Source organism: Spodoptera frugiperda, chromosome 7 (genome assembly GCF_023101765.2).
Source record: "Spodoptera frugiperda isolate SF20-4 chromosome 7, AGI-APGP_CSIRO_Sfru_2.0, whole genome shotgun sequence".
NCBI lineage: Eukaryota > Metazoa > Arthropoda > Insecta > Lepidoptera > Noctuidae > Spodoptera > Spodoptera frugiperda.
In genome coordinates, this window is record NC_064218.1 from 1,539,483 (window position 1) to 1,562,028 (window position 22,546).

General features: G+C 38.2%; 2 protein-coding genes across 2 annotated transcripts in view; one reads left to right on the forward strand and one right to left on the reverse strand.

Moving 5' to 3' along the window:
- The window catches only part of LOC118265836 (oxysterol-binding protein-related protein 9), a 116,325-nt gene that overhangs the window by 68,530 nt on the left and 25,249 nt on the right, over positions 1–22,546 (reverse strand). Inside the window, exons 2-8 of the mRNA XM_050694916.1 lie at positions 8,649–8,777; positions 7,834–8,013; positions 7,065–7,142; positions 6,319–6,369; positions 2,772–2,841; positions 1,324–1,422; positions 618–723 (exon numbers count right to left, since the gene is read on the reverse strand). Of these exons, the coding sequence (XP_050550873.1) occupies positions 618–723; positions 1,324–1,422; positions 2,772–2,841; positions 6,319–6,369; positions 7,065–7,142; positions 7,834–8,013; positions 8,649–8,777 (713 nt within the window). The remainder of the gene's footprint in view (positions 1–617; positions 724–1,323; positions 1,423–2,771; positions 2,842–6,318; positions 6,370–7,064; positions 7,143–7,833; positions 8,014–8,648; positions 8,778–22,546) is intronic.
- LOC118265839 (elongation of very long chain fatty acids protein) overlaps positions 9,365–22,546 on the forward strand; it is a 37,086-nt gene continuing 23,904 nt past the window's right edge. The window contains exons 1-2 of the mRNA XM_050694919.1: positions 9,365–9,520; positions 15,260–15,450. Of these exons, the coding sequence (XP_050550876.1) occupies positions 9,472–9,520; positions 15,260–15,450 (240 nt within the window). The 5' untranslated portion in view covers positions 9,365–9,471. The remainder of the gene's footprint in view (positions 9,521–15,259; positions 15,451–22,546) is intronic.

Here is a 22,546-nt window from a genome sequence, read left to right on the forward strand (position 1 = left end):
AGTATTGACATTCCAGTTTTGCAAATTACAGCTTTGCAGCCGATAAGTTGTTTGTAGCTCTTTTGCAGCGCTCTTCTGTAGCGCAATCAGATCGAGGGCGCTTTTTTTATTTTATAGTAAATACTTAAATAGGATACGCGTTTCTAAAACAAGTCGTTAAAAATTACACAGAACATCTTTAAATAATGATTCAAATAACATGCCAAAAATCGATGTCTACTACTACTTCTATAAAAATGTGGTATGCCGCACGTGCTATGAACGCAGATCTACGCGAGACACAATCTGCTACAACACAAGAGGTTAATCCAAAGATCAGTAGGTCTGTTATCATCGTTTGAGAAGTATGAGGATGACATATAGGTCTCCATAGGGAAGTGCCATAACAGGCGTTGCACCATGGGGGCTCCGGGGTTGGTCTACTAAGAGGAGCCTCCTTTAGGTGCAGATGGTGGCCACCGGGGAGGTTTTAGTGTGGTAAAAATCCCACACTCCCTAGTTTTTCCCCAAAAAGCTAGGCGCCTATTGAAGGTTTCCCCCGTCAACAAAAAAAAGGTCTGTTATCATCGTACGCGATGTCAATATAAAAACAAATATACACAGTATGTTCCACTGACCTTGGTCCCGGCAGCACGGTATCGGCGGGCGCGTCGTCAGCGTCGTAGAAGTCGTCCTCGCCCTCCGACGACGAGTACGACGTGTCCGGCACCAGCAGGGACATCGCTTCGCATGTAAATATTTCACATTAGGATAATATATAATGGGGTACAAAAACTAATATATAATATAACATAGAATTATGTGTGGATCAATCCACTGGGAGGTAAGGTCTTTTTTCCAAACGTTGAGAAAATAAAAAAAATCGCATTATACATCTCAGGTTTAGGACTATTAATCGCACAAATATTAATTATTATGAATGAACCAGCATTAATGCGCGTAACAGTGCAGCCTTTTTTTTAAAAAAAACCTTGTCACTCAAAAAGTTTATGCGTACAAACATACAATTTCACTTACACATTATACCCAGACTCGAAACAACAATTCGCTGATCACACAAAGAGTGCTCCGTAAGGGAATCGAATCCGCACGGCAGCTAGTTGCCCAGCAACCGCGCCGAATACCTCCGATGGAATGAAAGATGAGGAAACGTAATTTTTCGTACTTCGATTTTAAATCTTCAACATTAATTTAGGATGCAAATGATTCACTCTCAATACTAATGACATTAAATCATCTGGGTAAAAGCAGGTATAGTGTTTTAAAAATATTAAAACTAATGTTATGAATGCGAAAATAATATAAATAAAAAGTAATACTCACGAGGAGCTTCCAGGTGTTCGAGTGGCGGGAGGGGGTGTGTGGGCGTGGCCAGCTCGCGACACTCCGCGCCCAACTCCACGCGGGGCGACAGTTCCGCGTCTGAGAGCAATGGATACAGTTTACATCACTGTTTTATAACTAATGTAGCTTGTATAAATATATTTCCATAATTTAAGTTTCTTACATACATATCGTCACGCCTTTAATCCTCGAAGGGGTAGGCAGAGGTGCACGTTATGGCACGTAATGCGACTGTAGAATGTACACCCCCTTTTCACAATTTGTGTTTTAAGTCCCATGTAATAGGTGGTGAGCCTATTGCCACATACTGGGCACATTTCCAGACTTCGTGCTACTACCGAGAAATTATCGAAAAACCGAAAAAAGCCTAGTAATAAAGTAATTTAAGTTGTTTTTTCATACCAAATATAATAAGAGAAAAATATGCGAGGTTAGCCCATGAAGCGAATACAGAGAGAAGATGTCATAACTGAATTCTCCTTTAACATAATTAGTGACACGGGGAGCGTGAGACGTTACAAACCACACTGCTCTCAATTTTCCATCTATTGGTTCCACCTATACTACAAAAATATAGTACCAATAGATGGTCGATGTTGCCACCAATAGATGATAGATTTTAATCTGAGCACTACACCTATTTACTTATATTTTTGGGTCACTGTGCACAATTACACTAAGGCATCTCTTCTTTGTACTAGCTTCTTGGGTTAGCCATAACCTCGACATTGAACAGGCAAGCTGGAGAATGCAATTTAAAATGTTATGTTTTATCAGAGTGCTGCAAACCTGTTTCTGTTTTCTCTTGCCTCGCCGAAGGCGGGAGAGTTATTAAATGATTCCCCTTTCAAAAAGACCCTTTTTCCGTTTATTGGTAGACTGTCGGTCCTGACGACACCCCCGGGAATAGTATAGGTGGTGACAAATTTATTCTGCCAGTTGTCACCACACCAACAGGACACTTGCTCTTCTTGAAGCGCAATGTAATAAGGAAGGTCGATTTTTTACGCGACGGGTCACGGTGAAGTGAAAACGGTGATCTGTGTATATGTAAAATACTTTTGATGCAATTCTATTCCTCAATTAAAGTGATTTCATCGTTGAGGTTGTGTATTCGGATTAGTAACCACCCCAGAGAAGGCGGAGTAAATATTCGCCTAACTGTCTTTAACAAATGCTCATTGTTCTTTATGAGACATGGTATGCGGGCTGCCTCAGTGCGAGACTTATGGGCCCCTGGCGTGGATTGAAGTCGAGTCGCCTCGTCGAAAGTTTTCGAGTTCCGTGATTAAATCTTATAATAGTTACAATAGAAAAATATCGTGTATGTGTAAAATATTCGCATTAACAGTAGGTATATTGCGTATGAAGTACCCATTTTGTTTTTTGCAATTATTCTCATGAAATGTAATAAATGTCTCAAATACCTTGTTTGATATGTGATTGTGAAGGGTTCGTAGGTCCCGTATATACTCCGTTTACTGGATTTACTGTGTTCTGTAAGAAAACAATCATTTATTTTAATATGTTAATGACGTTTTAGTACGAATGAACTGATTCTGTGCTTACTGCCGCATTCAGAGTCATTTAATGTTCACTTAACCCAGTCCTTAGCAATTGTTTTCGATACAAACTCGTTACTAAAGAATAGTTTAATCGTCTCTGAGTGCGGTTGTTATTGACTAGTGAAGGTTATTAAATCCTTGTTTATTTAAAAAGTGTATCACTGATGTACAGAAAGGCTTGGAATTTCGGTATTTATTTACATGTGGAAGATGGATAGCGGTTTTATAAAATACTGACTAACAAACCAATCTGGCTTAGTCTTATTGTGTTATCTATTTCTGCTAAAAGTACTTCGTCAAAAGAAAGAAAAGAAAACAAACGTGATAGTGTAGAAATAACAATTCAAATAAAGATGTATTTGACGGTTAAAAAATGTCTTCCTGGTCTGACTTTGACTTAACTTGGCTATGATATTATTGACAACCTTACTTTTAAAGTAATTAAAATCATTATTCAACAGCAGACGAGTCCCATAACATGCTCTACAGATGTTAGCAGGTTAACCCCGTACAATAGTAACAATAAATTTTCGACTTTATTTCAAAACAAGACAGTTCAAAATTTATTTTAGTCGATTTATTACGACCCGCCCGTTATTAAGGTATACTATAGAGGCTTCACAAGCGCGCTGCTATGAACTTGTGTATTCTCTGCCATTGGTTTATTACACTCATCTATTATTTTAGTAAGGAGACCGTAAATCCCAGGGTGGTGTCGGATTTCTCGTCCGCAAGTCTCTCGTCAACAACGTGTGTGAGGTCGACAGTGTGTCGAACAGGGTAGCGTACCTTATACTCAGAATATCTAACCGGTATTCGCTGAAGGTCATACAGGTATATGCGCCGACCTCGACACATTGTGACGACGAAGTAGAGGCTCTGTATGAGGAAATTTCAAAAGCCATACACTCCTCCGAAACACACTTCACCGTTGTGATGGGGGATTTCAATGCAAAGGTGGGCACACGGAATAGCGATGAGCTGAGAATAGGGCCATTTGGATATGGGCAGCGAAACCATCGGGGCCAGCGGCTGGTCGACTTTATGGAGAGGGAGAGACTCTATTTGATGAACTCCTTCTTCCAGAAGCGACCGGCCAAGAAGTGGACATGGATAAGCCCTGATGGTTCTACCAAAAATGAGATCGACTTCATCATGGCGACCGAAAGACGTATATTCAGTGATGTCTCTGTGATAGCGAAGGTGAAAACCGGTAGCGATCACCGTATTGTCAGGGGCACACTGAACATCAATGTAAAACTAGAGCGGTCACGCCTGGTGAAGTCCACGCTCCGCCCTGGACGTGCCCAGATCCAAAACCCCGAGCAGTTCCAACTCCAACTGCAAAATCGCTTCCAGTGTCTAGCTGATTGTGGAAACGTGGACGAGATAAATAATGGGTTGGTGGAAACTGTCCGAGCAGTGGGGTCAGACTTCTTCAAGACCCCCGCCGAAACAGGCCCCAAAAGCTCTCCGACGGAACCTTAAAACTTCTTAAGGATCGTAGCGAGATGAGGCTGCAGTCTTCAGACGATATGTCTGAATACGGCAAGCTCAATAGACGAATCTCGAAATACATGCGACGTGACCTGCGGGCCTATAACGCCGCAAGAGTCAGAGACTTAATTGAGCGAAACAAGGGCTCAAAAGTCTTCGCAAATAATTCGTCTGTTGGGCAAAGCCAAATGACGAGGCTGAAGACCGAGGATGGCAGCGTCATCTCGTCGAAGTCCGAGATCCTCGGAGAGCTCGAGAGGTTTTACGGACAGTTATACACCTCAACACGGCAACCCATCGTCGGTACAGCTCGGGACCCAAGAGCTAAACTGACGCGGCACTACACTGAGGATATCCCAGACATCAGCCTGTACGAGATTAGGATGGCTCTCAAACAGCTTAAAAACAACAAGGCGCCGGGCGATGACGGAATCACGTCGGAACTTCTGCGAGCGGGTGGAAAACCGATACTTTTAGTCCTCCAGAAGCTATTCAATTCCGTCATACTCGAGGGAACCACGCCGGTAGCATGGCAACGGAGTGTGGTGGTTCTGTTCTTTAAAAAGGCGACAACTGTCTGCTAAAGAACTACAGACCTATCTCACTTCTGAGCCATGTGTATAAGTTGTTTTCGAGGGTCATCACGAACCGTCTCGAACGCAGGCTTGATGACTTCCAGCCTCCCGAACAAGCCGGATTCCGAAAAGGTTTCAGTACCATAGACCACATTCATACGCTGCGGCAGATTATACAGAAGACCGAGGAGTATAACTTGCCACTATGCTTGGCGTTTGTGGACTATGAGAAAGCCTTCGATTCAATCGAAACCTGGGCGGTGCTGCAGTCTCTCCAGCGGTGCCACATCGACTATAGATACATCGAGGTTTTGAAGTGTTTGTATAACAACGCCACCATGCGCATCCGACTCCAGGAAGAGACTACGAGGCCAATCCAGTTGCGGAAGGGCGTGAGACAGGGAGACGTTATATCTCCGAAACTGTTCACGAACGCACTGGAGGACGTTTTTAAGCTCTTGGACTGGAGCGGACGCGGCATCAACATTAATGGCGAATACATCACTCATCTCCGTTTCGCCGATGACATAGTCGTAATGGCAGAGTCGCTGGAAGAGCTGAACACCATGCTCAGCGACCTCAATACCGTTTCCCAACAGGTGGGCCTTAAAATGAACATGGACAAGACGAAAATCATGTCAAATGTCCATGTTGCACCTATACCGGTTGTCGTTGGGAACGATATACTCGAAGTTGTAGACCACTACACATACCTGGGTCAGATCATCCAGCTAGGTAGGTCCAACTTCGAGAAAGAGGTCGCTCGAAGAATCCAACTCGGATGGGCAGCATTTGGGAAGTTGCATGAAGTCTTCTCGTCAAAAATCCCGCAGTGTCTGAAGACCAGGATGTACAACCAGTGTGTGTTGCCAGTGATGACGTACGGTACCGAGACATGGTCCCTAACTGCTGGCCTTTTAGAAAGGCTCAGAGTCGCCCAGCGCGCGATGGAGAGAGCTATGCTCGGAGTATCTTTGCGCGACAAAATCCGAAATATGGAAATTCGCCAAAGAACAAGAGTTACAGACATAGCTCTCAAAATATGCAGGCTGAAGTGGCAATGGGCAGGCCACGTCGCTCGGAGGACTGATGGCCGCTGGGCCAGGAAGGTGACTGAGTGGCGACCGCGGACCGGAAGACGCAGCGTGGGCAGACCTCCCACTAGGTGGACCGACGACATCGTCAGAGTGGCGGGGAGCCAGTGGATGCAGGTGGCGGCTTGTCGTTCTACGTGGAGGACCAAGGGGGAGGCCTTTGTTCAGCAGTGGACGTCTCTCGGCTGATGATGATGATGATTATTTGAGTGTGGCATGCTATGTAATTAGTAAAATGTTTACCTTAGCTATTTGTAGCAGTACAATGGAATGTTTTATATTGTCCAGCATGACCTGTAAAATAAAAAAAAAGATATTTAAATATGAATAGCTAACAAGAATTGTCGTGTTCGTGGTGGCCTGGAGGTTTAAGACGCCCGTGCCCGCTGCTCCGAGTGAGAATAGACATTTGGTCAGCAGTGGCCAATTATAGGCTGTTAATGATGATGATGAACTGTATTTCCAGACTTGGGGCACTCACTCACACCCAACTATACATTAAAAGTACTACTACATTGGTGCGGTAGCTAAGCAACTGGCTGACGTGCAACGTGTCGCGGATTCGATTCTCTTTGTGTGATCCACAAATTATTGTTCCGGGTCTGGGTGTCATGTGTATGTGATTGTATGTTTGTTACCGCACGACACAGAAGAATTCATAGTGTAGAGCAATGTCATATAATAAAATAACATTATTTCTATTCTTTATTTTCATGTTATTGGTAGTCATTTATCGAGGAAGGTTATAACTATCAAACCCAGCAGAGCGGGTGAAACCGCGCATGAGTCGCTAGTCTTTAATACTTATATCATTTTTGGAGAAGTTGCAAGTTTGACAACCGAATTCATGAAAGGTTTTGAACTTCACTTTGTATTCCATTATTTATGTCAACATTGTTCATTTTTAGTTAAAGTTACTTAGAATACCATAATTCTCGTAATTTTAGTGTGATAAAATTATTTTCTTAACAACGCCAGTAGAGACTCACATTGGAATGGTCTAATATAACTTGTCCTTTGTTCTTTTCGTGTGGATCAGCTAGCTCCGACACGCGGACACTCATTTTCTGAAACCAAACAAAAATATTAAGATTTATTAAAATAATATTAACATTAATAGTTTAAGAGAAAAATAGGTACATCGTACATAGGCAAATAAGTCGTGCTACGCACAAGGAAAATGCGCAGCTCCAGTATACGATCTATCGATAGAAAGGATACTGGTAATACAAGGGATACTATCGATAGTAGGGATAATATCATCTATAGCACGCAGATGTCATAAATGGATTTCCCTTTAACATAATGCGTGACACTTTACGGGAAGCGCGAAACGTTACAAATCACGCCCCTCTCTATTTTTTATCTAGCGGTCCCATATTACAAACACGTTTCCACATTTTAATGTGCCATAATCTGAGCGCTTATAACCTGTCTACACCATTTTACTTATAATATCATTGAGCAGAGCATCGATTTTTTATGTCACAGTGCAAAACCACATTATGACATCTCCTTTTTTTATGGAACACGCCGTAAACGAGCAGACGTATCACCTGATGGTAAGCAATCGCCGCCGCCCATGAACACTTGAAACACCAGAGGCGTTACAAGTGCGTTGCCGGCCTTTTGGGGGTTAGGAATTTAAGGGTTGTTGGGGAATTGGTCCTCTTTGTACTTGCTTCATGGGCAACACCAAAAGAGGATTAGGTGCAGGCGTTGCTGGTCTTTAAAAAGCCGTACGATTTAAGTACTTACAGAAACTAGCTCGATCATAATCTGTAGATAAGCGTCAGCCTCGGATATCCTCCTCTCCAGGTCTCCGTGCCTGTGCCTGGGCGCGGGCATGCACCGCGACCACCGCTCCCGTCTGCCGTGCCTGGCTATAGTGTCCTCTAGTGCACGCACCCATCTCTCTCTCTCTGAGCCGTCTCTGGCCTGGAAATGAGGAAGGAATAATTGTTAGTTAATGTTTTTAGATTTTAATTAATGTCTGTAACCTCAGTACGAGTTTGCTTTACGTTTAAAGTAACCGAAACGAGAGCGCGTTTGGTGCTCTGATTGGCCGGCTCAAATAAACCAACCAATCAGAGCGCCGAACGCGCTTTCGTTTCGACGTAAAGCAAACTCATACTAAGGGTACTGTTTATCCGTATGCCCACTGTATGTATATCAATGATTCTATTTTGTTTTATAAAACATTGGCCCATACAAAGATTTTCTCCTATGTCGTGGGTTGGCGTTTACAAACAAAAAGTTCACATACACATGACACCCAGACCCGAAACAACAATTTGTGGATCACACAAAGAGTTGCTCTGTGCGGGAAGGGAACTCGCTACCCATTGCTACACAGTTGCCCAGCTACCGCACCAATCGTGCAGTCAAATTCATATTCATTTTAAATCATATACTTGCATATTATCTATCTAATTACTTTTTACATTAGTGTATTACATCTATTAAGGCTTGGTAGATTCTTGCCATAGGATGGCTCTAATCACACTAACCTTCTTAACAAGCAAAAACCTATCTAAAATCCAAAGAACACAGAGTTGAAATTCAAACATTACCTGGAAGTGAAACGTCTTATGGTCTACGGTGATGGTGAAGGTGGAGTCGTCTTCATCATCGATGCCTATGACAGCTGCCCTCAGCCGCACGCAGCCTCTTCTAACTCCTCGGGTCATTTTCTCTTTAGACTGAAATTAGATGAAAAAGTACTGGTTAATATTGGACATTTACTGGACGGGCAGACGTGCTCCATCGTAGGCCGCATCATCACTTACCATCAGGCGAGATAGCGGCCGAACGTCGGCCATAAAAAATTTGCGAACAAATATGTTGGACTATACACTATAGGTATTATAAGTCTTTAACCTGTACTTTTCTTATTAAATAATATTAATAAACTGGATGGTTAATATCAACAGCTCTTGACTGTCATTTGCCACAATCATGAGGATATGCCATAATCTAAGTGCTTAGGCATCTGGTGATTATGAGTTTGCAGTTTAAATCGTTCAAGTTTATCATAGACCTATATCTTGGCCGCCAACATACTATAGCATATTCATGCAAAAGTTCGGTATAAAAGGGAAATAACCCTCCTTCCGGCGCAGTCGGGTAAAAAATATTTACAATGAAACCATCTTCTTTCAGGTTTCAACATTAAACAATTTAATAATCTATTAACGTAAGAAAAAGTTTCAGTCTTCGTGAAAGACTATTGACCCTAAACAAAGTAATATCCTTAAAAAACATATACAATACAATAAACAAAACATTAACACACAAAGTCCTAGTATTTACATGGTAATGTATTAAAATGCATATACTTCAATGCAGGTCCAAACTCCTTAGCGGTGGGAAGTGTCGTGTCGTGTGAACGTGATCATGGATAGCATTCGGAGAGCCTACGACATTGTGTTTTATGAGAGAGCAGGTATTTTTTTAATAATCATTAGAAAACCTCACTATATAGATAATCACTAGAATCATTAATAAGAATAAAATTTAAGTGTGGAACAGTCATGGGGCCGGCTCGACCGGAGTGATACCATGGCCTCACAGAAAGCCGACGTGAAACAACGCTTGCGTTGTGTTTCGTTGTATGAGTGAGATTACCGGACGCTAAATTACCTCCCTCTTCAATCCTTCCAGTCCCCGATTCCCCAACAACCCTTAAATTCTTAACCCCAAAAGGTCGGCAATGCACTTGTAATGCCGCTGGTGTTTCGGGTGTCCATGGGCAGTGGCGATTGCTTACTATCAGGGGATCCGTCTGCGCGTTTACCGGCTCATACCGTAAAAAAATGTCATGTTACAATTAGTATGATAGGATAAATAAAAGACAAATTGTACCTATATGAACAGACATCATACAAAAAACCTTTTCCAATACATTAAACACCCACAACAGTCTTTTGAAGTCGTTACATCGAGCGATGATACGCGAACATTACAAATTGCTACATTATTATGAGGGAAATCTGTCATTCAACTAAATGCCACCACATTTTTATAAATGTCAAACCATTGCTTTATAAAGAGCAGAAACTGCCGACTTTTAGTATCCACAATGATTATTATGGAGGATGTATTTTTTCTTGACCAAAAATATATCATTATTTTTTAACATTGGTCTATCCCACACTAGGATTTTCTCCGGTGTCGTGGGTGCGTTTACAAACATACAAGTTCACATACACATGACACCCTTAACCTTATTTATTTTATGCGATTGAAACTAATGAGCTGTCAATTTTCTATTTTTAAACGTGTCTGACAAACAGCTTCTGATTATGAGTCCCGGTGTGTCTTGAAAGTAGTCGGGTATTTTTGGATCTGTTATCATGAGTAAACCGTAAGCACCTAAACCTATATGAAAGGTAATAAGGAAAAAAACAAAAGACCAAGATTCCAAAAGGGAGAGAACAATTCATATAAATAGGAAAAAAAGCCTGTATGAAAGTCTATCTAGTAGTCGTTTCAACAGCTTGCATACTATATTTATCTGTCAGATGACTGTTTTAGTATTCATACTAGCATCCCCATCAAGAAATAATAGATCGACAAAGTAGAAAAACTAGAGTTCCATTATTGGAGTCTCAGGGGCTCACAATAACGGGACATAATAACTGCAAATGTTTTCCGTGTCTACCCACAATCACGACAACACGATCGTTTATCTGCACATCAGACTATATAGCTTTTACCATGGTAACTACTGGAAAATAGGGACAGAAAACCTAGACATTGTCGTGGAAGAATCTTTGCTATGCACTACGGGTCAATAGTTGTTCTATAGCAAATTATAAGGGACACAAGAAATTACTTGAGAATTCAAGCCTACTCCGGTTCTCGAATGCGAAGTTTCGTTAATCTTCGGCCGTAGGTTTTTTATTGATTTACTAATGTAGAATTATTCTAAAAATAACGTTTTATTTTTAAATTCACATCAAAACCTATTTATTTATCTTAATATTTATTTAAATTAATTCGTTCATTTTTGTTCACGAAAGTTCGCAATAAACGGAATTGTAGTATGCAATCTGCGAAGTTTTTTCGTTCGTTGAATTAGAGTTGGGCCCCCAGTGACATGATAATTTCGCTTACGCTTTGCTCCCACTACTAAACTTTGATTCGTTTTATTTAAGTATTGTTGTCTTCAGAACAGTGACATAATAATTTTAGGCGTGTTTTCGTTGTCACAGGAATAAACATGAGTGTTCTAAAACAATATTTTCAGTACGTGGACTTTTCAACAATATTGTTATGTGACAAAGTCATAGTTTATATTGTTACGTAGGTACGTGTGTAAAACTTGCAAGTGTAAAGAGATTGAAGACTTTCTTCATTTGCTTTACCTACGTCTGTTTAAAGTATACAAAGTCATCATTGTTTCAAGTTGATCTTCTGCGATCATCTGATCTCCCATTACTCTCCAAGACTACGGTGTTGGACAAAATTAGTCACGATTTTAAGATGGCAAAACAAAGTAAATGGAACACATGGTGCAGCGAGTTGCTGAAACAAGGAAATGTGCAATCATGTGTGTTGTGTCGTTGCCCATTGCTTTTACTTCATTTTGTTATTTAAATACAACTTTATTTTGAAATAAAGTGGAGATAGAACTGTCAATTGATGACAAGATGGAGTGATCAGGAGCTGCGGACTACCTAGCGAGTTACTGGGGCTCCGGCTCGAAAAGCAGGAGTAGGAACGGGGTGGTTTTAAGTCAGTAAGAGTCTGACATTCCGTCTCGCCTCGCCCAAGGCGGGAGAATACAAAGGATGATTTCCCCCCCTCAATTTTTTTTTTTGATGATATACTGGTGCTTTATATCCTCCTTTACCTAAATATTGAACTAGTCTTCGTGCAACTCGTGCCTTAAGATAAATTTACGGTTAATTTACGTTTCGGTTCCATCCTCCTATCAGTTGCTATCTCCCCATTCACTCTCATTAATTACATAAAATCTATTAACATTTTCCTTAATCTCTACTCCATCTAACCTTTGACTTTATTGAATTAAACTCTCAAATCCTTGACCTCTTCAATCCTCATTGCTGACATTGGTGTCAGCAATTACAGTCTTATCGCCATTAGATTCTAATCACTAGACCACAATCGTTTTAAAATAGGTCTCCTTGGAGAACCTTTAATTAAAAACAATTCTGTTTCTAGGTTCTTTGGATCACGATGTAGCACTAAAGTGTTTGAAATTGATAGTAAATTGGCTTAACTGCGGTAACAAAAGCTGAGACGGACAGACATTATATCATTAATATCCTTTCACCTAAGTAACAGTGTTGCAAAACCACGATGAATATGATTTAATATTTCTTTGTTGCGCCTGATGCAATGATAGTGGACGGTACAGATTAATTTATGCTGATACTAATAGTAACGGGAGTAAATCGTGCGTTTGCGCGTCGACTGTATTGGAGTTCTGTGGGGGTTAATGAGATATTCTGAAGTTATATGATGATCCAAGTATTGTATACTTGGATCCAAGTATTGTATACTTGGATCATCATATAGGTAACTTCAAAAACGGTTGAATGAACTTAAAACTAACTTTGAATGAACTTATTTCCAATATTAATGTAATGATTATGAAAATATTCCTTTTGTGTTTAATATGCAGAGAAACAAATAACCTGTTTTATCTATTCAAAATGAGGTTAGGAGCTGTGTGACAAGGGCAGAAATGTTATTATTTTACCAAAATAAGTAGTAGTACCTACAAACGAAGCAATTAAGTCCACTACACACACCAAAGAAAATCGGACTACCCTGGAAATTAGTAGAGGATTTACTGAAAGTAGAAAAACTAAGCAGAACGAAGACTAAATAAACTACGGAACCTTCATTCCTACTCAGCACTTGATATAATAAAGTTGCAATTTGCAGTATTACGAAATCTGGGTCAGCCAGACCGAAGTCATCTGTACGTTGAAAAAAGTGAAATACTATTTAATGTACCTGATGTGTTTAGGAGATTAAATTGTTTGGCTTCTTCCTAGATATTACGGTTAATTTCATGTGTGTTATATGTAATATAATACGGTGATTGTTTAATTTTTGTCTGTCATTATGTTACGCTTCCCTGCTTCGATGTTCTAGTGGTCGGGTAACTAGATTGCGATGCCTGGGTCAAGCGAATTATTGAGTTTGGTGCTGTTAAATAGTAGAGTGCAGCTTTAAGAGTGATACCAAGATACAATTAAGGGAACTCACATAGACCAGTCTTCGTGATTTGTGAATAAAACAAGATGTTTTATTTTCAAGGTTCGAGTTAAAAAAACTGAGTTAATTAGAATATCAGTATCTTTAAACACTAGACTAAAAAAAATAATAACAATATCAAATTCGTAAACATAATCAAGAGACGATAACACAACGACAAGACATTCCAAAGTTTCCGTTACCTCAAATTATAACGAAAAGTCATAAAAAGATAAACACTTGATAATGTCACCTAGTTACAAATTAATTGTTTAGTACATAGTAAAGTATGCGAACTAAATCAAACAGGAAAGAGTGGATAGAAAGATATCACATTTATCTTAATACCTTATTAAAGATAAGGGTTCAATTATGTAGTAACAATGGACCCGAGACTATAAACTCCGTGACATTGTGACGGGAAGTTAAAAATATGGAAGTCGACAGTTTACACGCAAGAAAACTTCGTGGGAAACTAGATGTACAAACAATAATATCCTCTACGGTGGTCCATTAAGGAACACACGATGTTCGCTTGTAATAGTTTCTCATATCAAAGGGAATATTATACAGAAATATTATAAATGGTATACCGAAATAACTTGGCTTTTATTGTTCAAAGGTCAAGGTCGAAATTACTTTATTGGAAACATCTATTGTTATAAAAATCTTTAGCAAAATATCCAGATTTCAATTTCATCATTAGCCGGATAACGATCATACTTGAACAAAGGCTTATATCTTCAGAGTCATGCCACAATCGCCACACTTGGTAATCATCTTGGAGATCGCAGTTGGGTAATTGATTAGAGTGTGCTGATATTTAACCTGACGCGTTAGATAATCGCAGTTTAGGGAGGGATACTTATATTATACTCCTTCCCCAGGCTAGGTATAACAATATTATAGGAGCTTTTCCACCAGAGATGTGCTATGCTACGTTATTGTGCATATGTTTGGCTTCTACCAATCATATTCATTAGAATACATAGCATAGCACTAGTGGAAACGGAAACATCGCATCGTCGCTTCCCATCAGGTGAGATAGTGGTCAAGCGTGAACCTATAGTTAATATAAAAAAAAAAAAAAACAGGCTATGTTTTTTATATGGAAAGATGCGTGCTATGGATGGCTTCTTTACTATCGATACATCGCATACTCGAGCTGCGCATCTTCCTCGCACAGCTAGATAGCTAGTATCAGTGAAAACGGTCAGATAGTTTCACAGCTTCAACTATTAATCGTCGTAGCATAGCAAAATAGCACATCTCTGGTGGAAACCTATAGCAGCTATCAGTGTGCACGCTGCCTATGACATCTCTACTTATAACACAGTTGTACATACACACAACAAAGTTGTCAGTTATGTGTCGGATCCTTGCACAAACAATACAATTCAATGATTGCATAAATGGCTACATCCGACTGGAGTGGTAACAAAGATGTCGTGTGAACATGATTTGCATGCCTTGTTATATCATGACAACATAAATGAAGGAACATGTGAAATGTAACACCCAGTTTTTACTAGTTATTTTATAAAACCCATGTGATAGGAACGATGTAGTCTATTGCTCGTTATTAGACAATAATTCAGTCCCTAATATTACTGAGACTGCCTAGCGCGATTACCGGAGCTCCTGTGTAAACAAAAGATATCGAAAAGCAGTTGAGTAGTTCAACGGGGTTAGTTTGTCGCTGAGTCAGTAAGAGTCTCACACTCGCCAAGCTTAGAACTTCGTCTCACCCAAGGCGGGAGAAGTCATTGGATTATTTATCCCACTACACAAAAAATATTACTGATATATTTTATAAATTCAGTGACATTTTGCTTCCAGCACTTCAACTCAATCTGAACCCCATATTCGACATTTGTGTCCGTAACTATTTGAAACGAAGGTGGCAAATACACATATTTACAAACTCTTAACTTAATTTTTTGCTCCCCAGATCAAAGGGTCAAAGATTGGGCCCTGATGACATCTCCGAAGCCTCTAGCAGCCATCATAGCGACATACCTGATCACCATCAAGCTGATCCTACCAGCTTATATGAAGAACAGGCGACCATATGAACTGAGGAGTATCATCAAATGGTATAATGTGGTGCAGATTGTCTCCAATGCTGTTGTCACTTGGGGGGTGAGTTACCTTTTTATTTAAAGTATGAGACAGAAATAGGGTGAAAGTTAGATACGTGCAAGCACCTGCTATATTAACGTAGATTTTTTGCATAAAGCAACCCTAAGATTAATTGGTATGGTTCCGGCTCGAAAAGAAGGAGTAGGAACGGGGAGGTTTTTAGTCAGTAAGAGTCTGCCACTCTCTCTCGTCTCGCCCAAGGCGGGAGAAGTTATTGGATGATTTTCCACCCTTAAAAATTGAGTTAAGAATATTTAGATAGGTGTGGATTGTTATGAAGATATCTTTGAAATCTTTACTCACATCCAACAGGTGTATAATATGTTTAATTCGTATGTACTGTGCATAAAATTGAATGTTTTATCGGTCACTAAAGATAAAACCAACCATTAAACGAATCAATCCATCAATATAAGAAGGTAATTAAGATAGATATCTATTGCCTATGCAGCTGCATTAGACCTTTGTCTCCATAGAATTGTTATCAAATTACAAGAAACGCGTCATTTTGCGAAATTTGCAACTAAACGTCATTCGTGTTATCATTATACAACAGACGATATTTTTATTGTTATCAGCTTATCGGGCATTTCTCGACCTCGGTATTGTTAAAACAATAATATATGATTTTTTATATAGTTCAGATTTATTACCAGCTGTGTTATGGCAAACCCTTATGTGTAGCAGTGGATTGTCACGAGTTGCTAGACAGACAATCTAGATAATCATCACTTTTTTGAAGGGGTAAATCATCCAATGCCTTCTCCCGCCTTGGTGAGTGTCAGAATCTTACTGACTAAAAACCACCCCGTTTTTACTCCTGCACTTCGAGCTGGAACTCCGGTAACCCGGTAGGGCTTCCACGGCTATTAGATAGATACTTAAAATCATTAAAATGTAGATGTCAGGAATTTTTGGCATTGTGTGTATAACAACATGTTGCTTTTTGAATAGGTGTGTAATTTTAATATAGGTATTTGAGCATTTAATTAATATCCCCCTTAACTGGTTAATTCACAAAAAAATCGTTTCAAATCCATCATTTCTTAAACTCATATGGGAAAATATATATAAAAAAAATTCAAAACATTTAAAAAATGTTCAAACAATATATCACATTTTCGTGAGAAAGGCAGTGCGGCAACACACACACAATAATGTACATATACATTTGCGATGTCCACACGTGTGTGTGTCACACCGGATATTCCCGCCCGGCCCGTGTTACGTACGGGTCACGCAGTGTCAATTTGATCAGTTTCATACCGCCCAGTACGTGTAGGGTGTCCATGCAACGTCATATAATAAGAATTATTTTATCCGCGAATCGGTTTATATGTACCAATTATTGGACGCCAATTATAAGTGTGGCTGTAAATTAATTGATATGAAAGCTATGACATTTATGGTAAACTTTCTATAGGTAAGGATTTGAGTGAAAGTTGCAATTATCGTACTCTAGAAATAACTAACACATTTAAGCTAATTTGTATTACGAGAAACACTATGGTATTTTTATAATAACTGTCGTGAAATATGTCTCACAAAAATAACTAAATATCACGGTTTACTCACGTAATTATTAATTGTGCCTTACTAGTTTCGAGTCACATAGGGACTCTTCATGGTATGGTACTTTGGGTATCTCTTCATGTTTTATACAATACAAAAAATACAAAATATTTATTGCTTTATCAGGTTTACATGAGAAATATAGTGTTTGGAGCTTCCCTTTAAGCAAATAGATGCCTGTGTTGGGAAGCACCGCTCCTCCACAGCAAAGCAATTTCATTATACAGAAATTAAACAAAAGAGAAAGAAAAAAAGAGATAATGAAACAAACTAAAATAAAATAAAAATCCTGCAGTGTGTGTCCATTTTATTTTTATATCTACTTTATTTTGTTTTTAAAAAGAAATGCCTGAATTTATACAACGCGAACAGAGTCGCAGGCAAAGCTAGTACGTAGGTACTCATAATACAGAAGGATTGTCCATTCTTCTATTGTTTGTTCATTTTCGCCGAGATGAAAAGCGATCGCCATTGTCTGTCAGTCAGTCTGTTAAAACGTTTGCATTTATATAATTTTTGTACATTCTGTTCATTGTATACTTACAGTTAAGCTGGGTCAATTTGTCCTGGTATTATTAAGGCTTTAAAGAATTCTTTTATACTTTTACATTACTCTAGTTTGAATAGCTGCCGTTTTTATTTTTATACATAAATGGTATAATACGTTGGTTGTGGTTATAGTTTAATACGCTAATGATATTTTTATGTTGGCTTAGGGCACATATTTTAGCGCCAGAGAACTTAATCGGAAGAATAGTTTTGAATTTTAAGCATTTCTCCATACAAAATCTGCCAGACGTCAATTATATTCTATGAATAAAATATTATCTGATAAAAAATCTACCTTTAGTAAATTAACAGATTTTTTTTTTTAGTCGAAGGCAATGATCATTCTATCGCATATTAGCAAGCTAGCTTAATCTGTGCGCCATGACCAAAAGCTTTATCGTGTTAGATAATACAAGACTAACGACAAATAATTTTAAATCATCTAATTATATTATTTAATTTGTATGTCCTATGTGGCGGATCATGGCAAGAGCACATTTTACTAAAAACCTTTATCTAACCTATCAATCACAAATAAACAATTTGATTTGATGTGAATACTAAATACAATTACACAGCACAAACATGAACAACTCCCATCTAAGCCTATTCAAATTGAATATCAAAATTAGCAGTACCATTAATATCCCGCGTCGGCACAACGCATGCTGACACTAGCGTCTTGGCAGTAGTATCATAATGCGATGATTGATAATGATTGTATGATACAATACTATTACGGGTACCATACACTTATCATCTGTTCTAACGTGTTTATTCAATTACAGTCTATTGCACTTGTGACATGTTATTCTGTAATTATTTTGTGTTCCAGGTTTTATGTAATAACCTAGGAAGTTTCGTTAATTTATGCTATGTAGTTATGTTAATGTAAAAAATGTATCACACTATAATATTATAAATGTGAAAATTTGTTTGTTGGGATGTTTGTCCATCAATCTCGCTGAAACTACTGAACGAATTTTGATGAAATTCGGTATACAGACTGGGTATGTGCTAATTAGGTCATAGTACTTTTTATCCCACGGGAAAGCCAGCGAAGCTGCTGGTAGAAGCTAGTTGGTAATAAAAGGGAAAAATGAGAACATCGGATAATTAATTTTAGTAAAGCGTTGGAAGAAAACTTAATGCGAACATTCAATCAGTACCGTTACCGGCTCACCGGGGCTCCGGCTCGAAGCAGGATTAGGAACGGGTTTTATGAGTAAGAAAGGGTCTAACACTCCCTCTCAGCCTCACCCATGGCAAAAGTAACTAAAAGATATTACCCCTTCAAAAAAGATGTATGAAATGATCTATTGTTAAAAACTGAAAGAAATTGAGAAACAATCAACTTATTTTTAAAGAAGAAAATGTACATTTAAAGATATTTTGAAATTACTTGCAAAATATATATGCACAACACCTCTGCTTACTTCACAGAAACATCAGAAACGATATAACAATGTAATAACATTACAAGTTTATAGCTCTATTATATTTATCTCTTGAACATCGGATAAACGGTTCGTGATGCTCATAATATTTTATTTGCTATCTTTAGAATGTAAATAAACTAATAAAACTGTTAACGTTACTATTAAATTTTGCAGGAAAATACTGTACACCTGTCTAATAAATATTTTGTAATTGATAGTTCATCTATATACAAATTTCAAGAGTAGATTTTTATATTAAATTAAATTAAACTTTATTTATTTGACACACTAGTTACATCATATGCAGATATGGAATTAAGGAATTTTAACATAAGTACAAATGCGATCGAGGTAACCGTGGGCCTCAAATTAGGCACAGCCTGTATCTTGGTGTATGTATTGATAAGACCAGTTAATATTGATAACAGTACTTTTCTTCTATAGCACATCAAAGTAATTAATTAACATAACATAAAACAAGTATGCTACACAAATAGCGCGCGCGCACCTGACAGCTGCCGACACCATGGCCAAACAATACCATTATTACACATGATCACGATTAAAATTATTTTCAATTACATTTAAAATGTGAATTATTAACTTATTCATTGTCAAAGTCAATAGCATTTATTTCAACTAAACTATTATCAGGTACTTTTGATACTTATTAAACAAGGCTTTAGATTTAGCAGTGGACATAAGTAAGTATAGTGATGATAGAAATATTTATTTCACATACTTCCATAAAAATCGACAACTTTCTTAGGCTATCACTAGAATACATTAAACATATAATTAATCGTACTTATTGCCCGTTGAGATCAACATGGCGTGACACTAGAAATTCCAACGAAATTAACTAAAAATCTTACGACTTATGAGATGAAACGTGTTATGGACTTGAAGCCACACCCGTACTTTCATTCAACAGAATGTTTGAGGCACTTAAAACAGCGGGCGGTGAAGCGGAGCGACAACTTAGGATTATAGATTATTGAATTTATGATTTTTGATTGGTCAAGTGTTTGTAAATGTCTGCGGACTGCCTAGCAGGTTACCGGGGCTCCGGCTCGAAAAGCTCATAAAGTAGGAACGGGGTGGTCGAGTCTGACACTCCCTCTCGCCTCGTCCAAGGCGGGAGAGGTAATTGGATGATTTTCCCCCACCAAAAAAAGTTATTGTAAATGTGTGTCAAAATAAGATAATCATTCTCAGAAATAAAATTTTAAATCTCACTGTAATTAGTTAAAATTTAAGCACTATTGCTACTAAGGTAATATGATAATTGACATTAGACAATACGACTAGTACTGTACTATACCATGCAATTATTATGTAAAGAGAACGCAATAAAGATACACTAACACTTTTACCTGTAGTGAACCACAAGCCTGATAAACTACATTTGAATATTTGATGTTTTTTCTCCACATAATGTTTTTAGGAGGGGCCGTAAATAAACAAAGTACTTGAGCGTTACAGCGAACGAGTTTTCTAAGTTACCTCAAACTTTATAAGAGATACGTGACTGGGTACAGAGATATACATATATTTAGAATTAGATATTACTGGGAAAAGATGCTGTATAACACAACAGTTAAAGTTCATAATGAAATGTCAGGAGTTTGCGAAAACAATATCAAAAACAGAAGACATTTTCAATTATACGTTCTTATCCAAAAATGAAAAAGTATACAAAAGTTCTGTATAATACGTTGTATTGTTTGTTTTCAATCGTTACTGACCCATTTTCCCTTATCTTTCGTTTCAAATGCACATGTACAAAAACCGCTGTTTTTATGGCCCGTAATCGCGCTTGTCCATCAATAGATTAGTCATATTAATGAGTCATATAGAGCGGTTGCGAAGGTGGGAATGTCCAACGCATTGTGTTTGTGTACCCTTTGTCCGTTTATGGTCTAATTGTATACAAACTAGATAGATAGACCGAAAAAAAATGTAGGATAATGTGCTAGAAGTATCGAGATTGCATATGACAACAATAGTTTTAATCACCCCTCTTGTGAATGGAACGACTTATTCTATTGCGATTAAAACTCTTAAAGCCTCAGCCTTAAAATAACATTTTGTAAAAAAGGAACATGCAAATGTATAGGACGCAGAAGTGGATTGTCATTGGCTGTTGATAGATTACCCTCCTGTAATTAGATAAATACACCTTCGCTTCCTCGTCGATCGTTCTTCTACTCAAAAGCAACATTAATATTCAATCATTCAACAACAGCAAATACATTCAGTAAAACCAAGTATTTACTCACAATACCCGCAGAGACCACCGATAATAATAATATGGACAAACATCGTTACCAAACGTAAAGTCGCAACCTACGCATCAATTCCAAATATTGATAAGGGAAAAGTAAAATATTTTCGCATTATGAGTCCTTTCCCCGAACGAAACAATAGACAAGGACGTCCATTGATTTAGACCCTGCCGTAACTATTCTAAACTTTTCTTTGTTAGTAGAAGCCAAAGCAATAATATTGTCCCTTTATTAGGTAAATAGTATTATTGTACCTATAAATTTTCTATTGGACTGTTGACATTAACTGGCTAGGCAACACAACAGTTTCAATATTAAATTCTGTATTTTGTATGCCAAATCGCATCGAAATTGAAATAGTAATTTATAATGGGGAAAAGTATCAAACCTCCTTCTGTCCTTTTTAACTTTTCCATTTTGCCCACTAGTTCTATTGGACGATTTTGCGAGCTATCTTCGTCTGGGATAGTTCGGGACGTACTATTATTATTTACCTTTTACATTACAACACTATCCCGACTCGAGAGTCATTTAATGGTTACTTAACCCAGTCCTTAGCAATTGTTTTCGATACAAAATCGTTACTAAGGAATCGTTTAAGTAATCATTAAATGTCTCCAAGAGCGGCAGTATGATTTTATTAAGCTGCAATTTATAGACCAAAATATTGTACAGGTCGACTTAAAACTTAACTACCTAAGACCGCACTAACTTTATTGGAGAATTCCTTTAAACAAATTGTCTTTGCTCTGACAGGCTCTTGGCCAGGACAAAATAAGACAAAATCTTTACGTCCACATTGTCTCGAGAGAATTTTCCTTGCAGCTGACTAGAACAAATGGGGAGGCACTAATTACCGGCCACTTGGAACGTGGCTTCAAGATACTTAATGAAAGTATTAGTCTAGGTTGTTCTTTGAAGTGGGAGTCATTTTCAACTTAAAGATTTATAAGTTTAGTTAGTATACACTATGCTGCAATGGAATTTACTTAGACCTAAGAATATGATTGATGCATTTTTTTTACCTAGGTTACTATCAGTAGCATTACTCGTTTTACTACTAGTCGCAAGTTTAGTTCAAGTCATTGGATGATTTTTCCCCCTAGTATTCAAAAAAGGCTTCCCACGTTACACCAATTACTACAGTTACTATAGGACCTTTTATATAGTATAAGCTAGGTACTGCAATCTCATAGTAATAAAAGCGAGCTTTATGACAAAATTCAATAAATATATTAGCCAACGGCT